The sequence below is a fragment of the Ahaetulla prasina genome, chromosome 7, assembly GCF_028640845.1.
Source record: "Ahaetulla prasina isolate Xishuangbanna chromosome 7, ASM2864084v1, whole genome shotgun sequence".
Lineage (NCBI taxonomy): Eukaryota > Metazoa > Chordata > Lepidosauria > Squamata > Colubridae > Ahaetulla > Ahaetulla prasina.
Window position 1 is genome coordinate 8,365,016 of NC_080545.1, and position 23,755 is coordinate 8,388,770.

General features: G+C 43.2%; 1 protein-coding gene across 6 annotated transcripts in view; it reads left to right on the plus strand.

Moving 5' to 3' along the window:
* SRPK2 (SRSF protein kinase 2) overlaps nucleotides 1-23,755 on the plus strand; it is a 144,631-nt gene that overhangs the window by 36,219 nt on the left and 84,657 nt on the right. The window contains exon 3 of one of the 6 annotated variants that reach the window (XM_058189765.1): nucleotides 5,707-5,770. The exons of 3 other annotated variants lie outside the window; for them this stretch is intronic. In XM_058189765.1, coding sequence (XP_058045748.1) covers nucleotides 5,733-5,770 — 38 coding nt within the window. In that variant the 5' untranslated portion in view covers nucleotides 5,707-5,732. Of the gene's footprint in view, nucleotides 1-5,474; nucleotides 5,771-6,398; nucleotides 6,534-23,755 lie in introns of those variants that run through there. 2 more of the 6 variants (XM_058189764.1, XM_058189763.1) reach the window with 2 other exon arrangements.

Consider the following 23,755-nt stretch of genomic DNA (forward strand, 5'->3'; position numbering starts at 1 on the left):
ATGTTTATATTTATTTATTGTTTATATATTAACAAATTTCTACTCCTACTCCTACTCCTACTCCTACTCCTACTCCTACTCTATTCTATTCTATTCTTTTCTATTCTATTCTATTCTATTCTATTGCACTGAACTGCACTGCACTGCACTGCATTCCATATTTTCTATTCTATTCTATTCTATTCTATTCTATTCTATTCTATTCTATTCTATTCTATTCTATTCTATTCTATTCTGATAGATAGATAGATAGATAGATAGATAGATAGATAGATAGATAGATGTAGGTATAAGTATAAATATAGATATACGATGTAGATTTGGACATGCTGTAACTTGACTGCTGGCGTTTACATGAATCTTGAGTGGATGGCTTTCAGTTTGAACCCAGGGGAGGAATTAAGAATTTCAGACTGTGTGAAGGTGAAAACGTGTGCTAGTAAGGAAGAATAGTGAAAAAAGTCAGAGGCGGAGATGCAAGGACGTACCAGTGATTGTTTAAATGCCAAATTAAGTGGGGGTGCTTGAATGCCTGGTTTTCAAGCTTTCATGACTGCTAGGTTTGATGGCTAAATGCTCCTAGCGATCAGTTGCTGGGGAACAGGAGTTGAGGTGTGTTACTTGTGTGCTCGCACACCGCTTGTGAGCTTCCTATTGATACCTGCCTGTGCGCATTGAACTGAATATTGGATAGGCTCTTTGCTCCAATCCGACATATTTTCCCTCTTTTAAAATATATGCAGGTAGTCCCTTGATTTGCAACGGTTCATTTAGTGACCATTCAAAGTTACAACGATACGGAAAGTAGCGACTTATGTCCTTCTTTCACACATATGACCACTGCAGCGCCCCCACGGTCACGTGATTTATAGTCAGATGCTTGACAACTGGTACCTGGATACCTGTTTCCTTGAAAATAAGAGATCTCCTGATAATAAGCCCAATCAGGCTTTTGAGCGCATGCGCTAAAATAAGCCTTCCCCTCCCCAAAAAATAAGCCTTCCCCGAAAATATTTAAATGCCGAGCTGGAAATCAGGTAAGACGGCAAGAGGAGCCCCATCTTGCTCCCCACGCCCCAAAATAATAAGACCTCTCCAAAAATAAAGCCAAGCGCTTATTTCGGGGCTCAAAAAATATATTAGACAGGGTCTTATTTTCAGGGAAACGCGGTATTTTTGACAGTGGCAGAGTTCCAGGGTTCATGCGATCCAGGGGTGAAATGCACCCGGTTCCGACCGGATTGCCCGATCCAGTAGCGATGGTGGCGGGTGGTTCGGAAAACTGGTAGCAAAAATCCCTGCCTCCCCCCGCCCCAGCTGAGCCGTGTCATCATCAGAGGGTTTTTTTAAAAACATTTTTAAAAGCATTTTTTCTTCAGCCGAAAAAATGCTTTTAAAAGTTAAAAAAAAAGTCTCTGATGATCGTGCGGCTTAGCTGGGATTGTCAGAACCCTTTAAAAGCATTTTTCCTACAACCTCTTTGGCCGAAGAGGTTGTAAAAAAATAAGCTTTTAAAAGGCTCCTCTGGCGATCCCGGCTGAGTTGCCTGATCGCCAGAACCTTTTAAAAGCATTTTTTTACAACCTCTTCGACAGAAGAGGTTGTAAAAAAAATGCTTTTAAAAGTAAAAAAAAAAAAGTTGGCCACGCCCATCCAGTCACATTACCACTACCCCACCAAGCCACGCCCACAGAACTGGTAGTAACAAATTTTACATTTCACCCCTGACGCGATTCCCTTTTGCGACCTTCTGACAAGCACAGTCAATGGGAAAGCCAGATTCACTTAACAGCCGTCTTACCAGCTTACCAGCTGCAGTGATTCACTGAACACTCAATGTAGCAAGAAAAAGTTGTAAAATGGGGCAAAAACTCAACCGATTTCTCACTTAGTGACATAAATTCTGGGCTCAATTGTCATAAGTCGAGGACTACCTGTATCTACCTTGGCTGGCTTCTGTGCGTTATAAATATTTTGATAAGGTGACTTTATCAAAATCCTAATGATAGTATTTTGATCAATACTGCCACATCTGAAGGATTTTCCTACATTTTTCGTATAGAGGACGCTGGAATCTGAAAGCTATTTGGCAGCTCTTAGCTATTTTTTCCTCATCTTTTGTCTAAATTACATTACCATTCCATACCTACAGAGTCCTCGACTTACAACAGTTCATTTAGTGACTGTTCAAAGTTACGACGGCACTGAAAAAGTGACATGATCGTTGCTTATGACCATTAAATTATTCCCATGGTCTCATGATCAAAATTCAGACGCTTGGCAGCTGGTTCATATTTATGACGGTTGCAGTGTCCTGGGGTCACGCAATCCCCTTTTACGACCATCAGACAAACAAAGTCGGGCCGGGCTATTTACGGGACCGCCTGCTGCTACCGAATACCTCTCACCGACCTGTGCGCTCTCACAGAGAAGGACTCCTCAGGGTGCCGTCGGTCAGGCAGTGCCGTCTGGCGACACCCAGGGGAAGGGCCTTCTCTGTGGGGGCTTCCACCCTCTGGAACGAGCTTCCCCCAGGACTTCGTCAACTTCCGGACCTCCGAACCTTTCGCCGCGAGCTTAAAACTCATCTATTCATCTGCGCAGGACTGGACTAGATTTTAGATTTTAAATTTAAACTGGTTTTAATGGGTTTTATTATGTATATTGTTATTTTTAATTATTCGGCTATTTGGAATAAGTTTTTTAACTGATGTTTTAGTTTGTATTTATATGTATTTTTTATCTGCCTGTAAACCGCCCTGAGTCCCTAGGGAGATAGGGCGGTATAAAAATACGAAAAATAAAGAAATAAATAAAAAATAAATAAATAAAGTCAATGGGGAAGCCAAATTAGAATAGAATAGAATAACAGAGTTGGAAGGGACCTTGGAGGTCTTCTAGTCCAACCCCCTGCGGTCCAATCCCCTGATTCATTTAACAACCGTGTTACTAACTTAGCAACAGCAGCGATTCAAGGAACAACTGTCTCACTTAGCAACAGAAACGTTGGGCTCAATTGTGGTCGTTAAGTCGAGGACTACCTCCGTTCCATTCCATGCTGTTATTTTTGCATTTTTAAATAAAAAACACGAGCTTTGGGCTAAGATTGGGAAAACCAAAAAACTGCGCTGTAGATTCAGTAAAGTCCTGACTAGCTATTAATAATGTTGAAATGTATATGTAGTTGATGGCGCGTAAGAACACAAAGTTACTCTTAATTGCCTGTGGCCAGATGGGTGGCGTGAAGTTTAGTAAATCGATCCATAAATATTGGAAAGAACAAATTACAGACACAGACTTCAGAGGATAATTAGAACTGCAGAAAAAATAATTGCTACCAACCTGCCTTCCATTGAGGATCTGTATACTGCACGAATCAAGAAGAGGGCCGTGAAAATATTTACAGATCCCTCACATCCTGGACATAAACTGTTTCAACTCCTACCCTCAAAACGACGCTATAGAGCACTGCACACCAGAACAACTAGACACAAGAACAGTTTTTTCCCGAAGGCCATCACTCTGCTAAACAAATAATTCCCTCAACACTGTCAGACTATTTACTGAATGTGCACAACTATTAATCTTCTCATCGTTCCCATCACCAATCTCTTCCCACTTATGACTGTATGACTATAACTTGTTGCTGGCAATCCTTATGATTTATATTGATATATTGATCATCAATTGTGTTGTAAATGTTGTACCTTGATGAACGTATCTTTTCTTTTATGTACACTGAGAGCATATGCACCAAGACAAATTCCTTGTGTGTCCAATCACACTTGGCCAATAAAAATTCTATTCTATTCTATTCTATTAACGTGATATCGTGACAAGGGATTTCTGATGGACTGGCAGTTTCCCCTTTTGACTTCTGACATTTCTGCTCTTCTCAAAATTCAATTCGATCAATTAGATTTAAAAAAAAATAAGAGGGGGAAACTTATCAAAGAGAAATGCAACCTTTTTTTTAAAGAAGGCCAGAGTTGGAAGGGACCTTCGAGGTCTTCTAGTCGAACCCCCTGTTCACGAAAGAGACCCTGTACCATTCCACTGGCTGTCCAGTGTCTTCTTAGAAACCTCCAGTGCTGGAGCACCAACAACTTCTGGAGGCAAGCTGTTCCACTGGTTAATTGTGCTCACTGTTAGGAACTTTCCCCTTCGTTCCGGGTTGCTTCTCTCTTTGATTGGTTTCCATCCATCGCTCCTTGTCCGGCCTTCTGGTGCAATTAAAATTAAGGAGAAATTTCCTGCCGGCGAGAATAATTAATCAGTGGAACAGCTTGCCTCCAGAAGCTGGAGGTGGGCGCTCCGTCGCTGGAGGTTCTTCGAAAAGAGATTGGAGAAACCATTTGTCCAGGACTGTACAGGCTCTCCTACTTTAGCAGAGGGTTGGACTAGAAGACCTCGAAGATCCCTTCTAACTCTGTCATTCTGTAATGTTACAAATATAACATGCCAGCCAGCACTTTTGTATGATGATTGGGATCCTTAGAAGGGGGGAAAAAATTGGAGTGTATGTTCTATATAAGTACGGTAGTCCTCGGAAGTTCAGTTTGGTTCATTTAGTGACAAACTTACAATGGCACTGAAAAAAAGCTGTTTTGCACAGTGACGACCTTTGCGGCCTCCCCATAGTCACGTGATACAAAACTCAGGCGTTTGACAACTGGTTCTATTTATGACGGTCGCAGTGTCCCAGGGGGAGGGGTTGGGGAGAGGTCATGCGATTCCCTTTTGCGACCTTCTGACAAAGCAAAGTCAATGGGCAAGCCAGATTCCCTTAACAACCAACTTAACCACCGCAGCGATTCACCGAACGACTGTGGCAGGAAATGTCTTGGAAACTGGGCGCAAACCTCACTTAGCAGATGCCTCACCCGGCAGCAGCAGTGGTGGGATTCAAGTAATTTAACAACCGGTTCTCTCCACCCTAATGATTTCTTCCAACAACCACTTTGCCAAACTGCTCAGACAGTTAACAACCGGTTCTCCCAAAGTGGTGCGAACTGGCTGAATCCCACCACTGGGCAGCAGGAATATTGGTTGTCGTCGTTAAGTCGAGGACTTCCTAGATGGGGACAGAGAGGAAACGTCCTTCCTTATGGCCATTGGCAAAATTTAATTGCAGGCTTACCAATCTGTCAAGCTGGAAACCCTCGGTTGTGATGGGGAGGGGGAAAAAAAGCAACCCACCCCATTCATTTTGCGATATATAGATATATATATTTTTGCTACGACTCTCTCTCTTTTAGCATCCCATCGATTTCTCGCAGACCGGCTGGGTAACTTTCCCCGAAACCGTTTTTTTTGTTGTTTTTTTTAAAAAGAGCTAAGATGTGCTTCGACATGCAGCCACGTTTTGAAAAGCATCTGGTTATGTCAGTCCAATCTCTGGGTGGAGAAATCCTCCCCCTCCTCCCCCCCCTCCGTACAAAATAAATGGTATTTCCTGCTTTCATAAACCAGTCATGTGCGTACATGGCCAGGCCGATGGTGCCTCCGGAGTTCTCTTTTTTTCCCCTTCTTTTTCATTTCCCAGCTCCCGCCGAAGCGCTGGGGACTCTACTCGGGCGTTTGCAACAAAGGGGGAAAAAAATAATAATCAGGAAAGAAGCAGCCTTCTCTTTAGATAAACGACCTCAGGGAAGAAGAGAAGGCCCGGCAGTCGTTTTGGTTGTGAATATTTTCTGATTTTTCCAGAAATCAAGCAGAAGATTGAGCTGCTGATGTCAGTTAACTCTGAGAAGTCCACCTCTTCAGAAAGGTACCGCTTCAAGCATCCTTCTGCATGATCAAATCCCATCGGTGTGGTGTTGCTAACCCGCAGCGCAAGAATATATATATTATTATTTTGACCGTCAGGTTTTTTTTATATATATATACATACATACATAAACATACCCTTGCATGTTTTGCCTTTTAATGTCTGAATCGAACCCGTGGTTTGGTTTTGAGCTCTTGACGTTTTTTTTGAGAAGGTTTGTTTTTGACTTCGTTATTTATTTATTTTTTTAAAAAATAAGAGAAATGAAATTTCAGCGGTGCAGCATGCAAAAAAAACAAAACCATGTAGTATTAACGATACCCTCCCCATCCCCACTCTTGTATGTGCCTGTGTGTTTATATTTTTGCTGCAGTCGATGGTGTCTTTGTGCTTGTCTGTCTTTTCCACCGGCAAATCCATCTTGATATTTTTTTTTAAAAAAAAATCCCGACAGAGAGAGAGAGAGAGACAGAGACAGAGACAGAGAGAGAGAGAGGGAGAGAGAATGGCATTGACAAACAAAAAAACAAAAACTAGCTGGATGCTTGAATTTATAACCTTGCAGAAACCAGGAATCGTTCAAAGCACAATTTGTTCGTGTGTCTGTGTGTGCGTTACAAGGGAGTGTCCTTAGTAAGAGCTTAGGAATTGCAAACCTATGAATTAGTCACATTTCGGGCGAGAGGGGTTGTGATGCTGTTTCAGGTCGGTGCTAGGAAATGGAACAGTCACTGCGAGCATCCATGGTTCACCATGCCTGCAGGTAAGGCAGAATTGCACAGAAGCATCCCGAAGGCATTTAAAAATGGCATTTACCTGCCCATTTGCTCACCCATCCATACCTCGGTTTATTTTATTAATGTCACATTTTATGGAACAGGGTGACTTCCTTACCGGAGCTATCAAGCAACCATCTTTTTTTTCTTTTTTTTTTTGAGCTGATGTGTTTTATTTTATTTTTATTATTTTGGCTGCTGTTAGAAAATAACGATAAATAAGATGATTACTTCCCACGTCTGTATATCACCGCTGTTCGGAAATGCCTGCCTGCATCTTTTTGGCCTCCCTCTTTCCCATTTGGGTCCGCACGGTTCTTCTCCGTTTCGTTAGCCATTTCTCTCCTTTTCAGATGTGACTATAATTGAAGTAGACATGTTTTATACCCGGTGCCCCATCCAGACGTTACAGGCAGAGGATATAATCCAGGGATATATGGAAAACATTTGAGCTAATTAGGGAAGAGGCTAGGCACATAATGGGGGGAAAAAAGGCACTTTGAACTGTGTAATACGTAGAGCTTTGGAAAAGAACAGGTTCACCTGTGGTGGGGGGGAAATAACGGAGAGGAGACAAATCGTCAAAAGGAAGGGTACATTTATTTTCCTAAAAAAAAAAAATGACAACCCAAACAACAGCCCTGAGAAATAAGATTTTAAAATGGTGTGCAGGGTGGGGTAGAGAAGTAAGAAATCCTTGCTATGTGTATATTTGTGTGTGTGTGTGTGTTTTCCCCCAAGTGGTACACATCCAGCATTTTGAGCAACGGGAATTGCAAAATTTGGGGATGGGGTCATTTTCTCAGCTCTAGAAAACAAAACATCTCAAAAAAAAAATAATAATGCTAGATTTGGTTCGGTGGTCTGGTGGTTTTTCCGCCTCGGTCCCGGTTCTATATCGGCTATAAATATGATGCCAATAAAATGGTGGTAATGATGACGTGAGGAAAGGAAGCTCAGGATGAAAATAGCAAGGAAAACTGGTTTTTTTTTTTTTGAAAAAAATAAAAGGCTTCTGTTAAGGAATGGTTGTCTTATCAGGGTGTGGGGGGGGGGCAGGAAGCCAATTATATTTGCTGAAAACATATGCAGCATTAGGAATAACTTTGCCACTCGTATGCCAAGGGATATATTTTGACTCTGGAATGCAAACCGGCTGATTGGAATTAACCTGTTCCCTTAATTCATACGTGCCCATCGTTGCAATCAGGAGGAAGCAGATTTTAGGATAAACGTTGTGCCAATAGAGCGTTGGAAAAAAATAATTCCTTGATTTTATTTTGTGTGTGTGTGTGTATGGGGAAGACAAATAACAGGATGCAATATGTCAGACAGATATGTACTCTTGTGTAATTTAAATGAGGGCTACTATATATATATATATACACACGAGAGAGATCAAACTAGCCTGGAAACGATAGCTGTAATTCCTGCATAATGGCTCAGTTCTTTTGCGTAATTATATAAAGATATGTACATTTTATTGGAGAAACAAACAAACGCATATTGCTTTTGCACAATTTTGTGAATTCCAGACCCCTGTTTGGTGTGTAGGAGTCCCCCATTTGTAGAGAGTGAATTGCATTTAAGAGAAGGCAACGTTCAAATTAATGGATTTGCACGCTTAAGTGAATGAACTTTCTTTCCCCCCCCCCAATACCATTTTCACCTTGTACATTATTTAGCCTTTCATTTTTATGTATTTTCTCGGGGAGAAATTAGGCTCTCGGGTAAAAAGGCCTGCGGGCATGAAAATTTTGTGGGCTTTTTAACAAGGAGGTTTTGACTTTGCACGCAGTCAAAGCATGAATACATCCAAAGTATGGGTAGCATGAACAGTGAGGGATGTTTGCGTGTCCTTATAGGCCCAACCATGAAAACAGCAGAAAAATATTTCAGAATATACAAATACGCTTATTGGCGTGACGGCAGCGTGTGCAGAACCATTCATGTTTTTATGCACACTTTATACCGAACATGTTACGTGTATGATATTGCAAGTTTATAAAGTGATGCTTCCCCCGCCCGCCCCGTCCATAGTGGATCTTTTAACGTATGTGCATTAAGCGAAAGACCACACAGTGAAATTTGTTAATAAAGGAGAATATTGGTAGCTCAAGGTTGACTTCCGGGGGGTCCTTAGTGCTCTCTGAGCTTGATGGGCTTTGTTATAGACGTTTCATGAGCCAAACTAGGTAACATCATCCGTGCTAGCAACAGGCAAGTAAACAACACCCCAGTCAAGAAATTGCCAGAGAAGCCAACAGTAAACAGCCCAATCAAAGAACCGCTAAGACCGCCCCCACCAACACTGACTGGACAAGCAGCAGAATATAAACTGAGAGCAAACTCCACTCCTTAGTAGCACTGATGATGTTACCTAGTTGGGTAATGAGATGTCTGCAAGAAAAACAAGCAAGCTCAGAGAGCATCAAGGACCCCACAGTCCTCCTCCTCTTCTTCCTCCTCCTCCTCCTCCTCCTCCTTCTCCTCCTCCTCCTCCTCTCCCCTTCTACAAACCCTCCTCCCTTCTAGGCCTGATGATGTTACCTAGTTTGGGTAATGAAACGTCGGCAAGAAAACAAGCAAGCTCAGAGAGCATCAAGGACCCCACAGTCATTGTCCTCCTCCTCCTCCTCCTCCTCCTCCTCCTCCTCCTCCTCCTCCTTCCTGCAACCCCCCCACTCCTAGTACTGATGATGTTACCTACTTGGGTAATGAAACATCGGCAAGAAAACAAGCAAGCTCAGAGAGCATCAAAGACCCCACAGTCCTCCTCTTCTTCCTTCTCCTCCTCCTCCTCCTCCTCCTCCCCCTCCTCCCCCTCCTCCCCCCCCCCCTCCTCCTCCTCTTCCTCTCCCCTTCTACAAACCCTCCTCCCTTCTAGGCCTGATGATGTTACCTAGTTTGGGTAATGAGACGTCTGCAAGAAAAAAGAGCAAGCTCAGAGAGCACCAAGGACCCCCTAATGAATTTTACGTAAAAAAAAAAAAAAGCAAGTATTTCTCATTACCTGAAGAGCTTGAACTGCATATCCGATTAGATATTTCTGTTCAGGTGCAGGTAGGCTTTGATTTTCAGACATTCGCCTTTTCAGATGGATTCTGACAAGCAAAGTCAATGTGGAAAGCCCTTGATTCACTTAACGGCCGCACGATTCATTTAACAACAACAACAACAGAGATTCTTAACAACCCTGACCAAAAGTGGTTGCGAAAATTGGGTGCAACTTCCCTGAACTCCTACTTTGCTTAGCGGTAGAAATTCAGGCCCCAATTTTGGTCGTAAGTCAGGGACTCAGTAACAGCAACAGAGTTGGAAGGGACCTTGGAGGTCATCTAGCCCAACCCCCTGCTCACGTAGGAGACCCATACTAGGGATTTGAACCGCTGAACTGCCGACCTTTCTGATCGACAAGCTCAGCCTGCAATATGTCTTCCGTTTTATATTTTATGTTGTAATTTTTAGTTTAAAGCACTTTTATTGGAACGTTTATATTCTTAAAATATAACTTCAGATCTTAATTTTTTTTTTAAAAAAACTACTTGTTGTGCGGCCAAACCACAAGAAATACATATAGTTATCTGAGTGACTTCATTAGAATTATTTCATTGTATTAATAGTTAACGTGGTGAAATAAAGCGTTTTCTTGTGAGAGAACACTTTTTGTCAAAAAAACAACAACATTGGCAACATTTCTCTTTAACGTTATTGCTGGTAAGTGTGTAAGAGAAGACAATAAGAAATCAATAAGAAAATACAATAAGAGATGACAGCATAGATTTCAGAATGAAGTGAACCAGAAAATAAATAAAATGTAGACCAAAAAAGAAAAGAAAAGGAAAAAAAAAATCATATGCATATTGAAACAACTAAATAGTAGGACAATACTTTCCTAGCTGTGGTTCTTAAATCAGAAATTTAAATCATGACTACATCAAACCACAATCAGATTTCCCATGGACTTGTAGGAAGTTGATATTTATTATATGATATGAGATATCATATAATAAATATCAACTTATAATATATATATATCATATATATATATATATATGTAGGTCTTTGGTTATTCGGGTTTTCTCCCGCGTAAAATTGGAAGTGTCTTGGCGATGTTTCGACGAAGTCTCATTCGTCATCTTCAGGCTTCAGCTTCGTGCTTCTGGGAGCAATGTGTGATTGCAGCTGTTTCTTCCTTTTTAACTGCTAGTGGGGGTTTGAATCCATCTGAAAAGGCAAATGTCTGAAAATCAAAGCCTACCTGCACCTGAACAGAAATATCTAATCAGATATGCAGTTCAAGCTCTTCAGGTAATGAGAAATACTTGCTTTTTTTTTTTTACGTAAAACACGAAGCCAAACAACAGCAATGCAGCTCACCAGCTCAAATCCCCCTGCAACTCAGACTAATCTGAGCACAACCAAGTCCCCACCAACACAGGACACACCCCCAGCCAATCAAAGCACAAAAAAACCCCATCCAATCAGAGCACAGCCAAGCTCCCACCCAATCAGTTCAAACCCCCACTAGCAGTTAAAAAGGAAGAAACAGCTGCAATCACACATTGCTCCCAGAAGCATGAAGCTGAAGCCTGAAGATGACGAATGAGACTTCGTCGAAACGTCGCCAAGACACTTCCAATTTTACGCGGGAGAAAACCCGAATAACCAAAGACCTACATACAAACACCCGCGAAAACCTCAGAAAACATATATATATATAATATATAAAAATATTATATGATATTATGATATTATTATAATTCTTATTATAATTATTGTATGATATGATATGAAAATAACACAAGCTGTAAATCAGGTGCACTAAATATTTCCCACTGGAGTAACTGTTGCCCACGCTGGATCACTCCAAAATTCTTCGTATATCATGAATTCCAATTTTTCGGAATAGAATTCAGAATCACACGGTCCCACGGTTGACCCTTATTTATTTTCCAAGGAGATTGAGTAATATCTTCGTCATCCGCTACTCCTAGTTAATTTGATTTATAACATCTGTCTCTCCGTAGACTTTGCCAGATCTGATATTTTCTATACTGTTTACATTCCTTTTACATATTAGTCATGACGAGAAGAAGTGCTTTGCTGCTCTGTCTGTTTAAAAAGAAGCATTTACTCAGGCATATCTTTATAACAGAATAACAGTATAACAGAGCTGGAAGGGACCTTGGAGGTCTTCTAGTCCAACCCCCTGTTCGCTACAGGGTTTCAAGCAAACTGCTGTCCAATTTCTTCTTTAAAAAAAAAACCTCCAGTGATGAAACAACCACAACTTCTGAAGGCAAATTGTTCCACTGATAAATTATTCTTTTTTTTTCATAATACATTTTTATTAGGTTATTTTAACTGTGAAGAAATTTCTCCTTAGTTCTAGGTTGCTTCTCTCCTTGATTAGTTTCCACCCATTGCTTCTTGTCTTGCCCTCAGGTGCTTTGGAGAATAGTTTGACTCCCTCTTCTTTGGGGCAGCCCCTGAGATATTGGAAGACTGCTATCATGTCTCCCGTGGTCCTTCTTTTCATTAAACTATGGATAGATTAAAAAAGGTAGCTAGCTTCCTTCCTTCCTTCCTTCCTTCCTTCCTTCCTTCCTTCCTTCCTTCCTTCCTTCCTTCCTTCCTTCCTTCCTTCCTTCCTTCCTTCCTTCCTTCCTCCTTGATTAGTTTCCACCCGTTGCATCTTGTCCTGCCCTCAGGTGCTTTGGAGAATAGTTTGACTCCCTCTTCTTTGGGGCAGCCCCTGAGATACTGGAAGACTGCTATCATGTCTCCCCTAATCCTTCTTTTCATTAAACTATGGATAGATTAAAAAAGGTAGCTAGCTTCCTTCCTTCCTTCCTTCCTTCCTTCCTTCCTTCCTTCCTTCCTTCCTTCCTTCCTTCCTTCCTTCCTTCCTTCCTTCCTTCCTTCCTTCCTTCCTTCCTCCTTGATTAGTTTCCACCCGTTGCATCTTGCCCTGCCCTCAGGTGCTTTGGAGAATAGTTTGACTCCCTCTTCTTTGGGGCAGCCCCTGAGATATTGGAAGACTGCTATCATGTCATCCCCTAGTCCTTCTTTTCATTAAACTAGACATGCCCAATTCCCGCAACCGTTCTTCATATGTTTTAGCCTCTAGTCCCCTAATCCTCTTTGTTGCTCTTCGCTGCACTCTTTCTAGATCTAAATCTGGAGAACGACTCCAAAATGGAGAATAGGATGACCCCCCTCCTCTCTTCTTTATGGCAGCCCCATAGATATTGGAGCACTGCTCATGGCACCCCTAGTCCTATTTCCCCCTCCCCCCACTAAACTATATCTATATTGTAGCATTTAGCTAGTATGATGATTTCCTTTAGTCGCTTTCACGTTACGCACTAATACAGGGGTGTCAAACTCGATTTTATTGAGGGTTGTGTTTGACTTCGGGGGGAGGGGAGGAGGAGTGGGTGTGGCCAGGGTGGGCTCACCCACGATTTACGCTACCAGTTCCCCGAAGTGGTTGAGGCTAGCTCAACATCCTTCAGCCCAGAGGTGATATTCGGGGAGTTCGGGCGAACTGGTAGCATAAATCGTGGGTGGCCACCCACCCATCCGCTATATGCCATCCTATTTAGGTACGTTTTTGAAGCCGGTCCTTGGCTGTTTCCAGGGTGGCTCTGCGGGCCAGATCTAAGCACCCCGCGGGCCGGATTTGGCCCACGGGCCTTGAGTTTGATACCCCTGCACTAATACATGTATTTCTAAGCAACTGAAGCAGGATTCCCAAATTATGCTAAGCAAGAGGGCCTCTGGTGGCGCAACAGGCTAATGCAGCCTATTATTAACATCAACTGCTTGCAATATTGCAGGTTCAAGTCCCACCAGGCCCAAGGTTGACTCAGCCTTCCATCCTTTATAAGGTAGGTAAAATGAGGACCCAGATTGTTGGGGGGCAATAAGTTGACTTTGTATATAATATACAAATGGATGAAGACTATTGCTTAACATAGTGTAAGCCACCCTGAGTCTTCGGAGAAGAGCGGGATATAAATGCAAAAAAAAAAAAAAAAAAAGAGCATGCTTACCAGGATGTTGGGAATCCATCTTGTCTCTCTTGAAAAACAGATACTGTATGTTCAGATTTGCTTCATGGACTTTTTATATATGTATGTCTGGTTCACAGGGTACCACAGGGGGTTGCGTGGCATGCGCAGTGTGGGGGGGGGTTGCGTGCGCATATGTGAGGGTTGCGTGCGCATGTGCAGGGGGCGTGGTATGTGGGAGGGGCATTGCATTATGGGTGTGGGCACGCTCATGTGTGTGCGATAGTGTGTGCGTGCGCACGCTTTTGGCACCCGAGGAAAAATAGGTTAGCCATCACTGGCATAGCATATGGAATGAAGAGAGGAGAGGAGAGGAGAGGAGAGGAGAGGAGAGGAGAGGAGAGGAGAGAGGATAGAGGATAGAACAGAAACAGAAATGATGGGATGGGATGGGATGGGATGGGATGGGAGAATAGAGTTGGAAGGGACCTTGGAGGTCTTCCAGTCCAACCCCTTGCTGAGATTAAATATAAAGAAGCCCAAGATTAGGCCAATAGGGATAAGAACCAATATTCACGATAAATATATTGAATGGGGTGGATAGTTTCTGTGTTTCTGGGATGACCTTTCAACAGCAGAAGAACAAAGAGAACAAGCAAATTCTGCCACAGGCCAGAATTTGGTTTAATGAGCCACAAAGGCCTTGGGGAAAAAAAATAGCTCAAGATACTGGGATATAACTACGTCTACAAAGATCAGAATCCTGCAGCCGTTGGTTCTGAAGCAAAAGTTGAAATTTGAAGCAAGAAGATAGGATAGAGATGCCCTTGAGCTTTGAAGTCAGAGGAAACCCACCAAGAATGCCACGGACAGCTAAGAAAACTATCACATGGACCATTGAGTAAATCAACCCGGAGCTCACACTCCAGGGACAAATGGCTAGGTTCAAATGATCCTGGAAAGGTGGAGAAGAAGAAGGAAGGAGGGAGAAGGGGAGGAAGAAGAGGAGGAGGAGAAGAGGAGGACAGAGAAGAAGAGGGAAGAGGAGGAGGAGGAGGAGAAGAGGAGGATGAAGAAGAAGAGGGAAGAGGAGGAGGAGAAGTGGAGGAGGAGGAGGAAAGAAAGATGGATGGAATGAGTGAGTGAGTGAGTGACAGAAGTGATGGAGGCACAATTGAAAGACCAGGTTGAAGTCAGGTCATCCTGAAGAAAAATCTACCAAACTGTGGGTGTTGCTAAGGTTACCACAAACCGATGGCACAGAATAAAATTGATAAAAGATGCTGCAGTCCGTTTTAGGAGGGTGGCCCTTATGGGGTCAACTCAGATATTATCGAAATTCAGTTAATAAAATCAATCGGGCTTCAAAATTTGGTGAGTATGTAACAGGTACATCCCCGAAACTGTACTAGAAGAAAATCGCTCCAGTGTTGTTGTTTTTTTTATTTGCATTTATATCCCGCCCTTCTCCGAAGACTCAGGGTGGCTTACACTATGTCAAGCAATAGTCTTCATCCATTTGTATATTATATACAAAGTCAACTTATTGCCCCCCAACAATCTGGGTCCTCATTTTACCTACCTTATAAAGGATGGAAGGCTGAGTCAACCTTGGGCCAGGTGGGACTTGAACCTGCAGTAATCGCAAGCAGCTGCTGTTAATAACAGACTGCATTAGTCTGTTGAGCCACCAGAGGCCCCAATATTTGCACACCAAAGAATGTGCAAAACAACAACAACAACAACAACAATAGCCCCACAGGTGTGAAAAGAACACCTGGACTTGGTTCGCATTTTGCAAAATAGAGAGCTTCCTAAAATAGTCTAAAAGCAAAATTAGATCACGGAAACCAAGTGACACCGACATCCGTCCATTCAATATTTTAGGGCAGTCGATTCCTTTTAATGGCCTTAGATAGCATGATAGACTGCCACAACTCTGTGCCTCAGCAACTCCTTGATATCTAACATGGCCCTAGAACAAAGGTGTGAAACTCAAGGCCCACAGGCTGGATTTGATCCGTGGGGTGCTTAACGCTGGCCCGTGGGGGCCAGCCTGGAAATAGCAAAGGACCGACCTGCGGTGCCTCTGGCAGCCAAAACGCGGTGCAGGGCGGTGGTGGGTTTCAATTTTTTTTACTACCGGTTCTGTGGGTGTGGCTTGGTGGGCGTGGCAGGGGAAGGATACTCCATTCCTTCCCTCATTCCTTCCTTCATTCCTCCAATCTCCATTCCTACCCCAATCCAGGGGAAGGTTACTGCAAAAATCCCCATTTCCTCCCAATCAGCTTGGACTCGGGAGGCGGAGAATAGATGGGGGCAGGGCCAGTCAGAATTTTTGCTACCGGTTCTCCGAACGACTCGAAATTTCCACTACCGGTTCTCCAGAACTGGTCAAAACCTACCGAAACCCACCTCTGGTGCAGGGGGCCATGTGTAGCCCCAGTGCGGCCCGTTTTCGGACTGGACGGCCTCCTGAAACACTTTGCTGGCCAAAACAGGGCGCGGGGGGCATGTACTGTCCAGGCAGAAAACAGGCTGTGAAAACGACCCCCCACCCCGGCCTGCGGAGGAGAACTACAATGCTGATCCGGCCCTCGGAAAAAAATCCAGTTTGACATCCCTGGCCTAGAGCTTCAGATGAATAGTTAAATAACACCGGATTATAGTTGTGTCTCCCCCCCACCCCAAAGTCTTCCATTTTTAGACTTGTTTGCTTTTTATAGCCTTCCTCTTTTGGATCTTCCTTCCTTCCTTCCTTCCTTCCTTCCTTCCTTCCTTCCTTCCTTCCTTCCTTCCTTCCTCTTTCTCTCTCTCTCTCTCTCTCTCTCTCTCTCTCTCTCTCTCTCTCTCTCTCTCTCTCTCTCTCTTTCTTCAATTGTTAAAAGAGATGATATGGGCATCTTTCCAAAGCAGTTGTCTTGGCCTCGTAATTTCTTCATTCGTAGCATTTTAATTTTTGGCGGCTTTTTGCCATTTCTGGCTTTTTTCTGCTTCTCGTGATCATCAGCGTTGGAGACACGACACGAAAAATGGGTTTCTTTCCCCTCCCCTCCCCTCCCCTGTTTTTCAAGTGACAGAAACGCTGACGCTAACATGCAATCCTGCCGAGTTGGCATGTTGTAGGACCTAATGGGGAGCTAGAAAATGTGTCTTCTCTAATTAGCTCTGAAAATCGAGCCTTTTTTTTTTTTGGCTCTGGCCTTGGGTGGAGATGGGTGGGAGGTCCTCTTATGCTGGACGGTTTAATATTTGTTTTCCTTCCAGCCTTTGAATAATTACCGGAGTTCGTAAACCAAAGACCGAACTCCACCCCGGAAGTACTGTAGCGTTACGAAAGCCAGGTTCATTTAACAAGTGTGACACTAATTTAACAACTGCAATGATTGATTCTCTTTAACAACTGTGGCAAGAAAGATGAGGCAAAACTGATTTAACAACTCTCTTGCTTAGCAGTAGAAAGGTGAGGTTCAATTGGGGTCATAAGTTGAGGACTCCTTGCATTGTTCTTAGCACCACATCCTTAAAATTATTACAATTCATTTAAATATCAAGTTCCCAACGAATAGACTAGACTAGACTAGACACTAGACTAGACACTAGACTAGACCAGACTAGACTAGACTAGAATAGACTAGAATAGAATAGAATAACAGAGTTGGAAGGGACCTTGGAGGTCTTCTAGTCCAACCCCCTGCTTAGGCAGGAAACCCTACACCACTTCAGACAAATGGTTATCCAGAATTGTCCAACAATAGAATAATCACCTTGTAGGCTTCATACAGATACTTCTCGACTTAAAACAGTTCATTTAGTGACCGTTCAAAGTTTACGACGTCACTGAACAAAAATGACTTAAGACCGTTTTTCACACTTAACGACCGTTGCAGCATTCCCCAGGAAACACGTGATCAAAATTCAGGCGCTTGGCAACAGACTCGTATTTACGACGGTTTGCAGTGTCCCCGGGGGTGTGTGTCATGTGATCCTATTTTGTGACCTTCCGACGAGGAAAATGAATGGGAAAAGCCAGATTCACTTAGCAGCCGTGTTACTAACTTAATAACGGCAGTGATTCACTTAACAACTGTGGCAAGAAAGGTCATTTACAAGGTGGCAAAATTCACTTAACAACTGTCTCGCTTAGCAACGGAAATCCTGGGCTCAGTTATGATCGCAAGTCATGGTGTATCTGTACTTATATAAAGTAAGCAATATGGGTATACATTCAGTGTTTTAAATACATGTAAAATGTTTAAAACAGTCAAATTAATTGGTAATTCATTTCATAGTTCCCTGGGAGTAAAGCCTTCGGTACCTAAGGCAATTTAATAAACGTGCATAGGATAGTAGATATTTACTTTCACTCTTAGAGATATAATTTCGTTGATTTTGCTATTGTCTTGTTTTATCATGAACCTTGGTGGTTATTTCATGCGTAACAATATTTGTTAGGAACTTTTAGTTAGTGTTTGTCACAGATATCTACAATTCTGATGGTGTTTTTTTTAAGTATTTACATGTTATTTTCTAATGAGATGTTAGATTTATTTGACAAAGTGAAAAACTTGCATTCATATATTATGAATTCTGAAAAGCAGGTGGAGGTGGGATTAAAGGTGAGAAATGTTTTAAGGAGACATTAATCGTTTTCCATTAATGGATTGCCATTTGAACTGACCGCTTTGATGAAGAACTAACGCAGATATTGAATAAACCAGCATTTGATGAATTATATTGGAGCCCTTGATAAAAAAATAGTCAGATGAGCACCGCCCCCTAGAGTCAGGAACGACTAGCACATATGTGTGAGGGGAACCTTTATCATTACCTTTTAGGGGTGTCAAACTCAAGGCTTGCAGCCCGCATCTGGCCCACGGAGTGCTTAAATCTGGCCCGTGGGGCCGGCCTGGAAGTTTTCGGCCTGGGCGGCCCCCTTTGCCAGCCAAAACAGGGCACACACAGCCCCCCCCTCCATTTTGGCCAGCAAAGTGCTGCAGGGGGACAGCTCTCCCATCTCCCCCTACATCTCCCCCTCCCCAGCCAGCCCGTGGAGAACTACAATGCTGATCCGACCCCTGAAGAAGTCCAGTTCGACACCCCTGGTATAGAGGGAAATTGCAAAATAAAAAGCTGGACCAGGTGGAGAAAGACTCAACTTGAATCTTTTGGGGGGACGTCTATTATGGCATAACGTGCAGCAAAGAATTGCATGTATTATGGCCCCAAGGTCTTGGCCTGCTACATTGCGTAAGATTGTGAGAGTTTGTTGAGTATGGATGCCTTTATTGATGTAAAGTCAATGATGGAATGCCTAGTTCTTCTGTATAATATAGCCAGACACCCCATAATTTCAAAGAATATTACTGACTCCTTGATTGTTTGCCCAGTGTAATGTGTTGTTAGTGACATTTAATACCCTACCGGTATATATGTCTTGGGAAACAGGATATACCTCTTTATTTATAGAAATCAGTGATTAGAGCCAGTGGTGAAATTCAAATTTTTTTTACTACAGGTTCTGTGGGCGTGGCATGGTGGGTGTGGTGTAGCTTGGTGGGCATGTCAGGGGAAGGATACTGCAAAATCCCCATTTTCTCCCCACTCCTGGGGGAAGGATATTGCAAAATCTCCATTCCCACCCTATTCCTGGGGGAAGGATATTGCAAAATCCCCATTCCCTCCCCACTCCTGGGAGAAGGAAATCCCCATTCCCTCCCCACTCCTGGGAGAAGGAAATCCCCATTCCCTCCCCACTCCTGGGGGAAAGGATATTGCAAAATCCCCATTCCCTCCCCACTCTGGGGCCAGCCAGAGCTGGTATTTGCCGGTTCTCCGAACTGCTCAAAATTTCCGCTACCCGGTTCTCCGGAACCTGTCAGAACCTGCTGGATTTCATCCCTGATTAGACCGTTTGTTAAGACTCTATGATCGAATCTTTTGAGTATGGGCAATTACCAACCTACGTTTAACTTTCCATTGTTGGAGAAAGGATAAGTTGGAATAAATGTTGACTACTTTTCAGCTTGTCAACTTCAAACAGGACAGATGACCCATTCTGAAGCGGCTTTAGCAATAGCAATAGCAATAGCACTTAGACTTATCTACCACTTCACAGTGCTTTTACAGCCTTCTAAGCCAGTGGTTCTCAACCTTTATAGTGCTGCGACCCCTTTAATACAATTCCCCACGATATGGCGACCCCAACCATAAAATTATTTTCGTTTTGAATTTATCGCGCCTGAAGCCGTATTGGCTAGCGATCTGATCTGCTTGCGATTGCCTTGAGGACGGAGGCATTAAAGCGGAGACTCCTCCCCTATTAAGTTTATTGTGCCTGAAGCCAGATTAGGCTAGCGATTGGGAATGATTGCAGCTGGCTTGAGAGGGAGACATTAGAGCAAAGATTTCTCTCTTTTTTAATTCATCGCGCCTGAAGCCGAATTCAGCTAGCGATTTGAAGAGCCTGCAGCTGGCTTGTGGAGTCACCATTGGAGCACAATTCTTCGACTCGCAAGTATATTTCCCATATTTCCGGTGGTCTTAGGCGACCCCTGGCAAATCGTCATTTGACCCCCAACGGGGTCGCGACCCACAGGTTGAGAACCGCTGCTCTAAGCAGTTTACAGAGTCCGCGTATTTCCCCCAACAATCTGGGTCCTCATTTGACCAACCTTCGGAAGGAAGAAAGACTGAATCAACCTTGAGCCTGGTCAGGATTGAACTCCTGACAGTGGGCAGAATTAGCCTGAGATACTGAATTCTAATCTCTGTGCCACCATGGCTTTTAAGAATGGGTGGGTGATTGTAACTCCATTGTTTGGCCTAAACGATTGTTTAGGATCTTTAGTTTATCCTGAGCATAAATTCTATACTACTGAATTGGTATAGAAAACTCTAGAAATGCTCTTTACGGCTTAGGAGACTTGAGAAGCGGAAGTGTTATTTGTCAGGCAAATTTCGATTAGTGTTGCTTAAAGAAAATGAAGTTATTTTATAATGTCCCCAGGGCTCTATACTATTCTTTCTTGACTGTTAGCCACATGGAATATAAAAATTCAAGAGATTATAGATAAGTTCATTTAGTGACCGTTTGAAGTTACAACGGGCGCCGAAAAAAAAAAAGCGACTTTTGACCGTTTTTCACACTTACGACCATTACAGCATCCCCATGGATAGGTGATCAGAGTTCAGACACCGACTCATATTTACGACGGTTGCAGTGCCCCAGGGACACGCGATCCCCTTTTACGACCGTCTGACAGGCAAAGTCCAAGGGGAAGCCAGATTCACTTAACGACCGTGTCCCTGACTTAACCACGGCAGTCATTCAGTTAACAACTGTGGCAAGAAAAGTCGCACAATGGGGCAAAACTCACCTCACAAACGTCTCGCTTAGCCACCTAAATTTGGGGCTCAGTCACGGCCGTAAATCGAGGCGTTACCTGTATAATTTTGAAACTGTTCTGAAGAAGAAATGCTGCAGCCACCGTAGGTCCTACGGCAAGGTTTAATTTCTCAATTAAATTTGGATAAACAGATTGATCGTAGATGTCTGTAGCCGAAAGGCCGACGTTTTGGCAAGTCCTTGGATTATGTCAAATTAAGGGTTTGTGCAGCATCTGCAGGCCAATGGATTAGCCAGGTTGTCTGGACACCGATGGGAATACTCTTCTCTGCTTGCTTGTGTCAACTTGGTCAATGCATATAAATGCAAAGGTGATTCGGAGACAGTACTGAGCAAATTCTATTTCAAGACTGAAAAAGATTAAAGGACAATTAGTTGATCTAGTCACCCATGTATTGCTTGTAATGGCTGGAGGCAGAAGTTTGGAGAAACTAGATGTAGTCTGTAGAGATTCTGTCATACATTAACAGTAACAGAGGTGGAAGGGACCTTAGAGGTCATCTAGTCCAACCCCCCCTTGCTCACGCAGGAGATCTATACTAGGGATTTGAACTGCCAAACTGCCGAAGTTTCTGATCGACAAGCTCAGCATCTTAGCCACTGAGCTACCTAGCCAGGTCATGGTTGTCCCAAAGGTGCTTTTTTTCAGGAGGCAACTGGACTTTCTTGTTTTTTGTTTTTTGTCTTTTGAAGACGTTTCGCTTCTCACCCAAGAAGCTTCTTCAGCTCTGACTGGACGGCGGGGGAAATGGAAGGGTTTATATTCCTTACAGACAGCTGGTCATTTTCATCCTTTGAGAGCAGTGATGGCTAACCTTTGTGCCATCGTGTGCCAAAAATGAATGAATGAATGAATAATTTAATTTCTATACCGCCCTTCTCCCGAAGGACTCAGGGCGGTTTAGAGCCAGGTAAAAACACAATAAAAAACATACAATATACAGCTAAAACCGATTTTAAAAAACCTATTCAATTTGGCCCATTAATTAAAATACACATTAAAACCATAAAAAAGCCCAATAAAATTGCTAATAGTTTTTAATTTTATGCCAGTCCTGCACAAAAGAATAAGTACATCCGAAAGGTCCGGAGGTCAGGGAGCTGTCGAAGTCCTGGGGGAAGCTCATTCCAGAGGGTAGGTGCCCCCATAGAGAAGGCTCTCCCCCTGGGGGTCGCCAGCCGACATTGTTTGGCTGACGGCACCCTGAGGAGGCCCTCCCTATGGGAGCGCACGGGTCGATGGGAGGCAAATGGTGGCAGCAGGTGGTGGCAGCAGGCGGTCCCGTAAATACCCAGGTCCTAAGCTGGAGGAGCACAGGAGGGGGGTTGCACACATGCGTGCCCACACCCATAATTCAATGCCCCCCCTGTGCTCTCCCACGCATGCGCGCATGACCTCCCCGCGCCCCGTTTTGGGCCTAGCAGGCCTATCTGAAGCCTCCGGGGGCTGGAGATTCGAACCGCCGAACTGCCGATCCTTTCTGATCGACAGGCTTGGTGTCTTAGCCACTTGAGCCACCTAGCATGGTGGAAACTGATCAAGGAGAGAAGCAATTTAGAACTGAGGAGAAATTTCCTGACAGTGAGAACAATTAATCAGTGGAACAACTTGCCTCCAGAAGTTGTGAATGCTCCAACACTGGAAGTTTTTAAGAAGATGTTGGATAACCATTTGTCTGAAGTTGTGTAGGCTTTCATGCCTAAGTAGGGGGTTGGACTAGAAGACCTCCAAGGTCCCTTCCAACTCTGATATTATTATTATTATTATTATTATTATTATTATTATTATTATTATTATTATTATTATTATTATTATTATTATTATTATTATTATTATTATTACAACTTGGGTTAGCGGTTTTTGACAGATGAATGACAATTTAGCTAGATAACAAGCCATGTTGAACAAGCTAGTGTGTTTATTTGTTTGTTTGAGTTTTATCCCATCTTTATTTCCTTATAAGTAACTCAAGGCAGGAAACATACCTATCCTCCTTCCATTTATTCTCCCCACAACAACAACCTTGTGAGGTGGGTTGGCCTGAGAAAGGGTGACTATCCTAGGTTACCCAGCTGATTTTCATTCCTAAAATGGGACTAGAACCCACTATTTCCGGGTTTCTAGGCCAGTACCTTAACCACTCCACCACACTGATAAAGCCAATGCCAATGTCTGTTCTGTTCTGTTCTGTTCTGTCCTGTCCTATTCTATTCTATTCTATTCTATTCTATTCCTATTCCTATTCCTATTCCTATTCCTATTCCTATTCCATTCTATTGTTCTGTTCTGTTTTCTGTTTTATTCTCCAAACAAGAAGCAATGGATGGAAACTAACCAAGGAGAGAAGCAACCTAGAACTCAGGAGAATTTTCCTTCCACTGTGAGAGTACTTAATCAGTGGAACAACTTGCCACCAGAAGTTGTGGATGTTGTAACCCTGGAGGAATTTGAACAGCCATTTGTCTGGAACGGTATAGGGTCACCTACTTGAGAAAGAGAGTTTGACTAGAACAGGGACCTCCAACCTTGACAACTTTTAAGACTTGTGGACTTCGCTGGCTGAGGAATTCTGGGAGTTGAAGTCCACAAGTCTTAAAAGTTGCCAAGGTTGGAGACCCCTGGATTAGAAGACCTCCAAGGTCCTTTCCAGCTCTGTTATTCTATTATTCTGATTTCTTCACGGCATACTTAAGAGTGATGAAGAAAAGTGTAGCAGAGTTGTGAAAGAAAGCTTCAGAAACGGCATATGAGAATCAGCAGGTGTCCAAGTATCACCTCCCA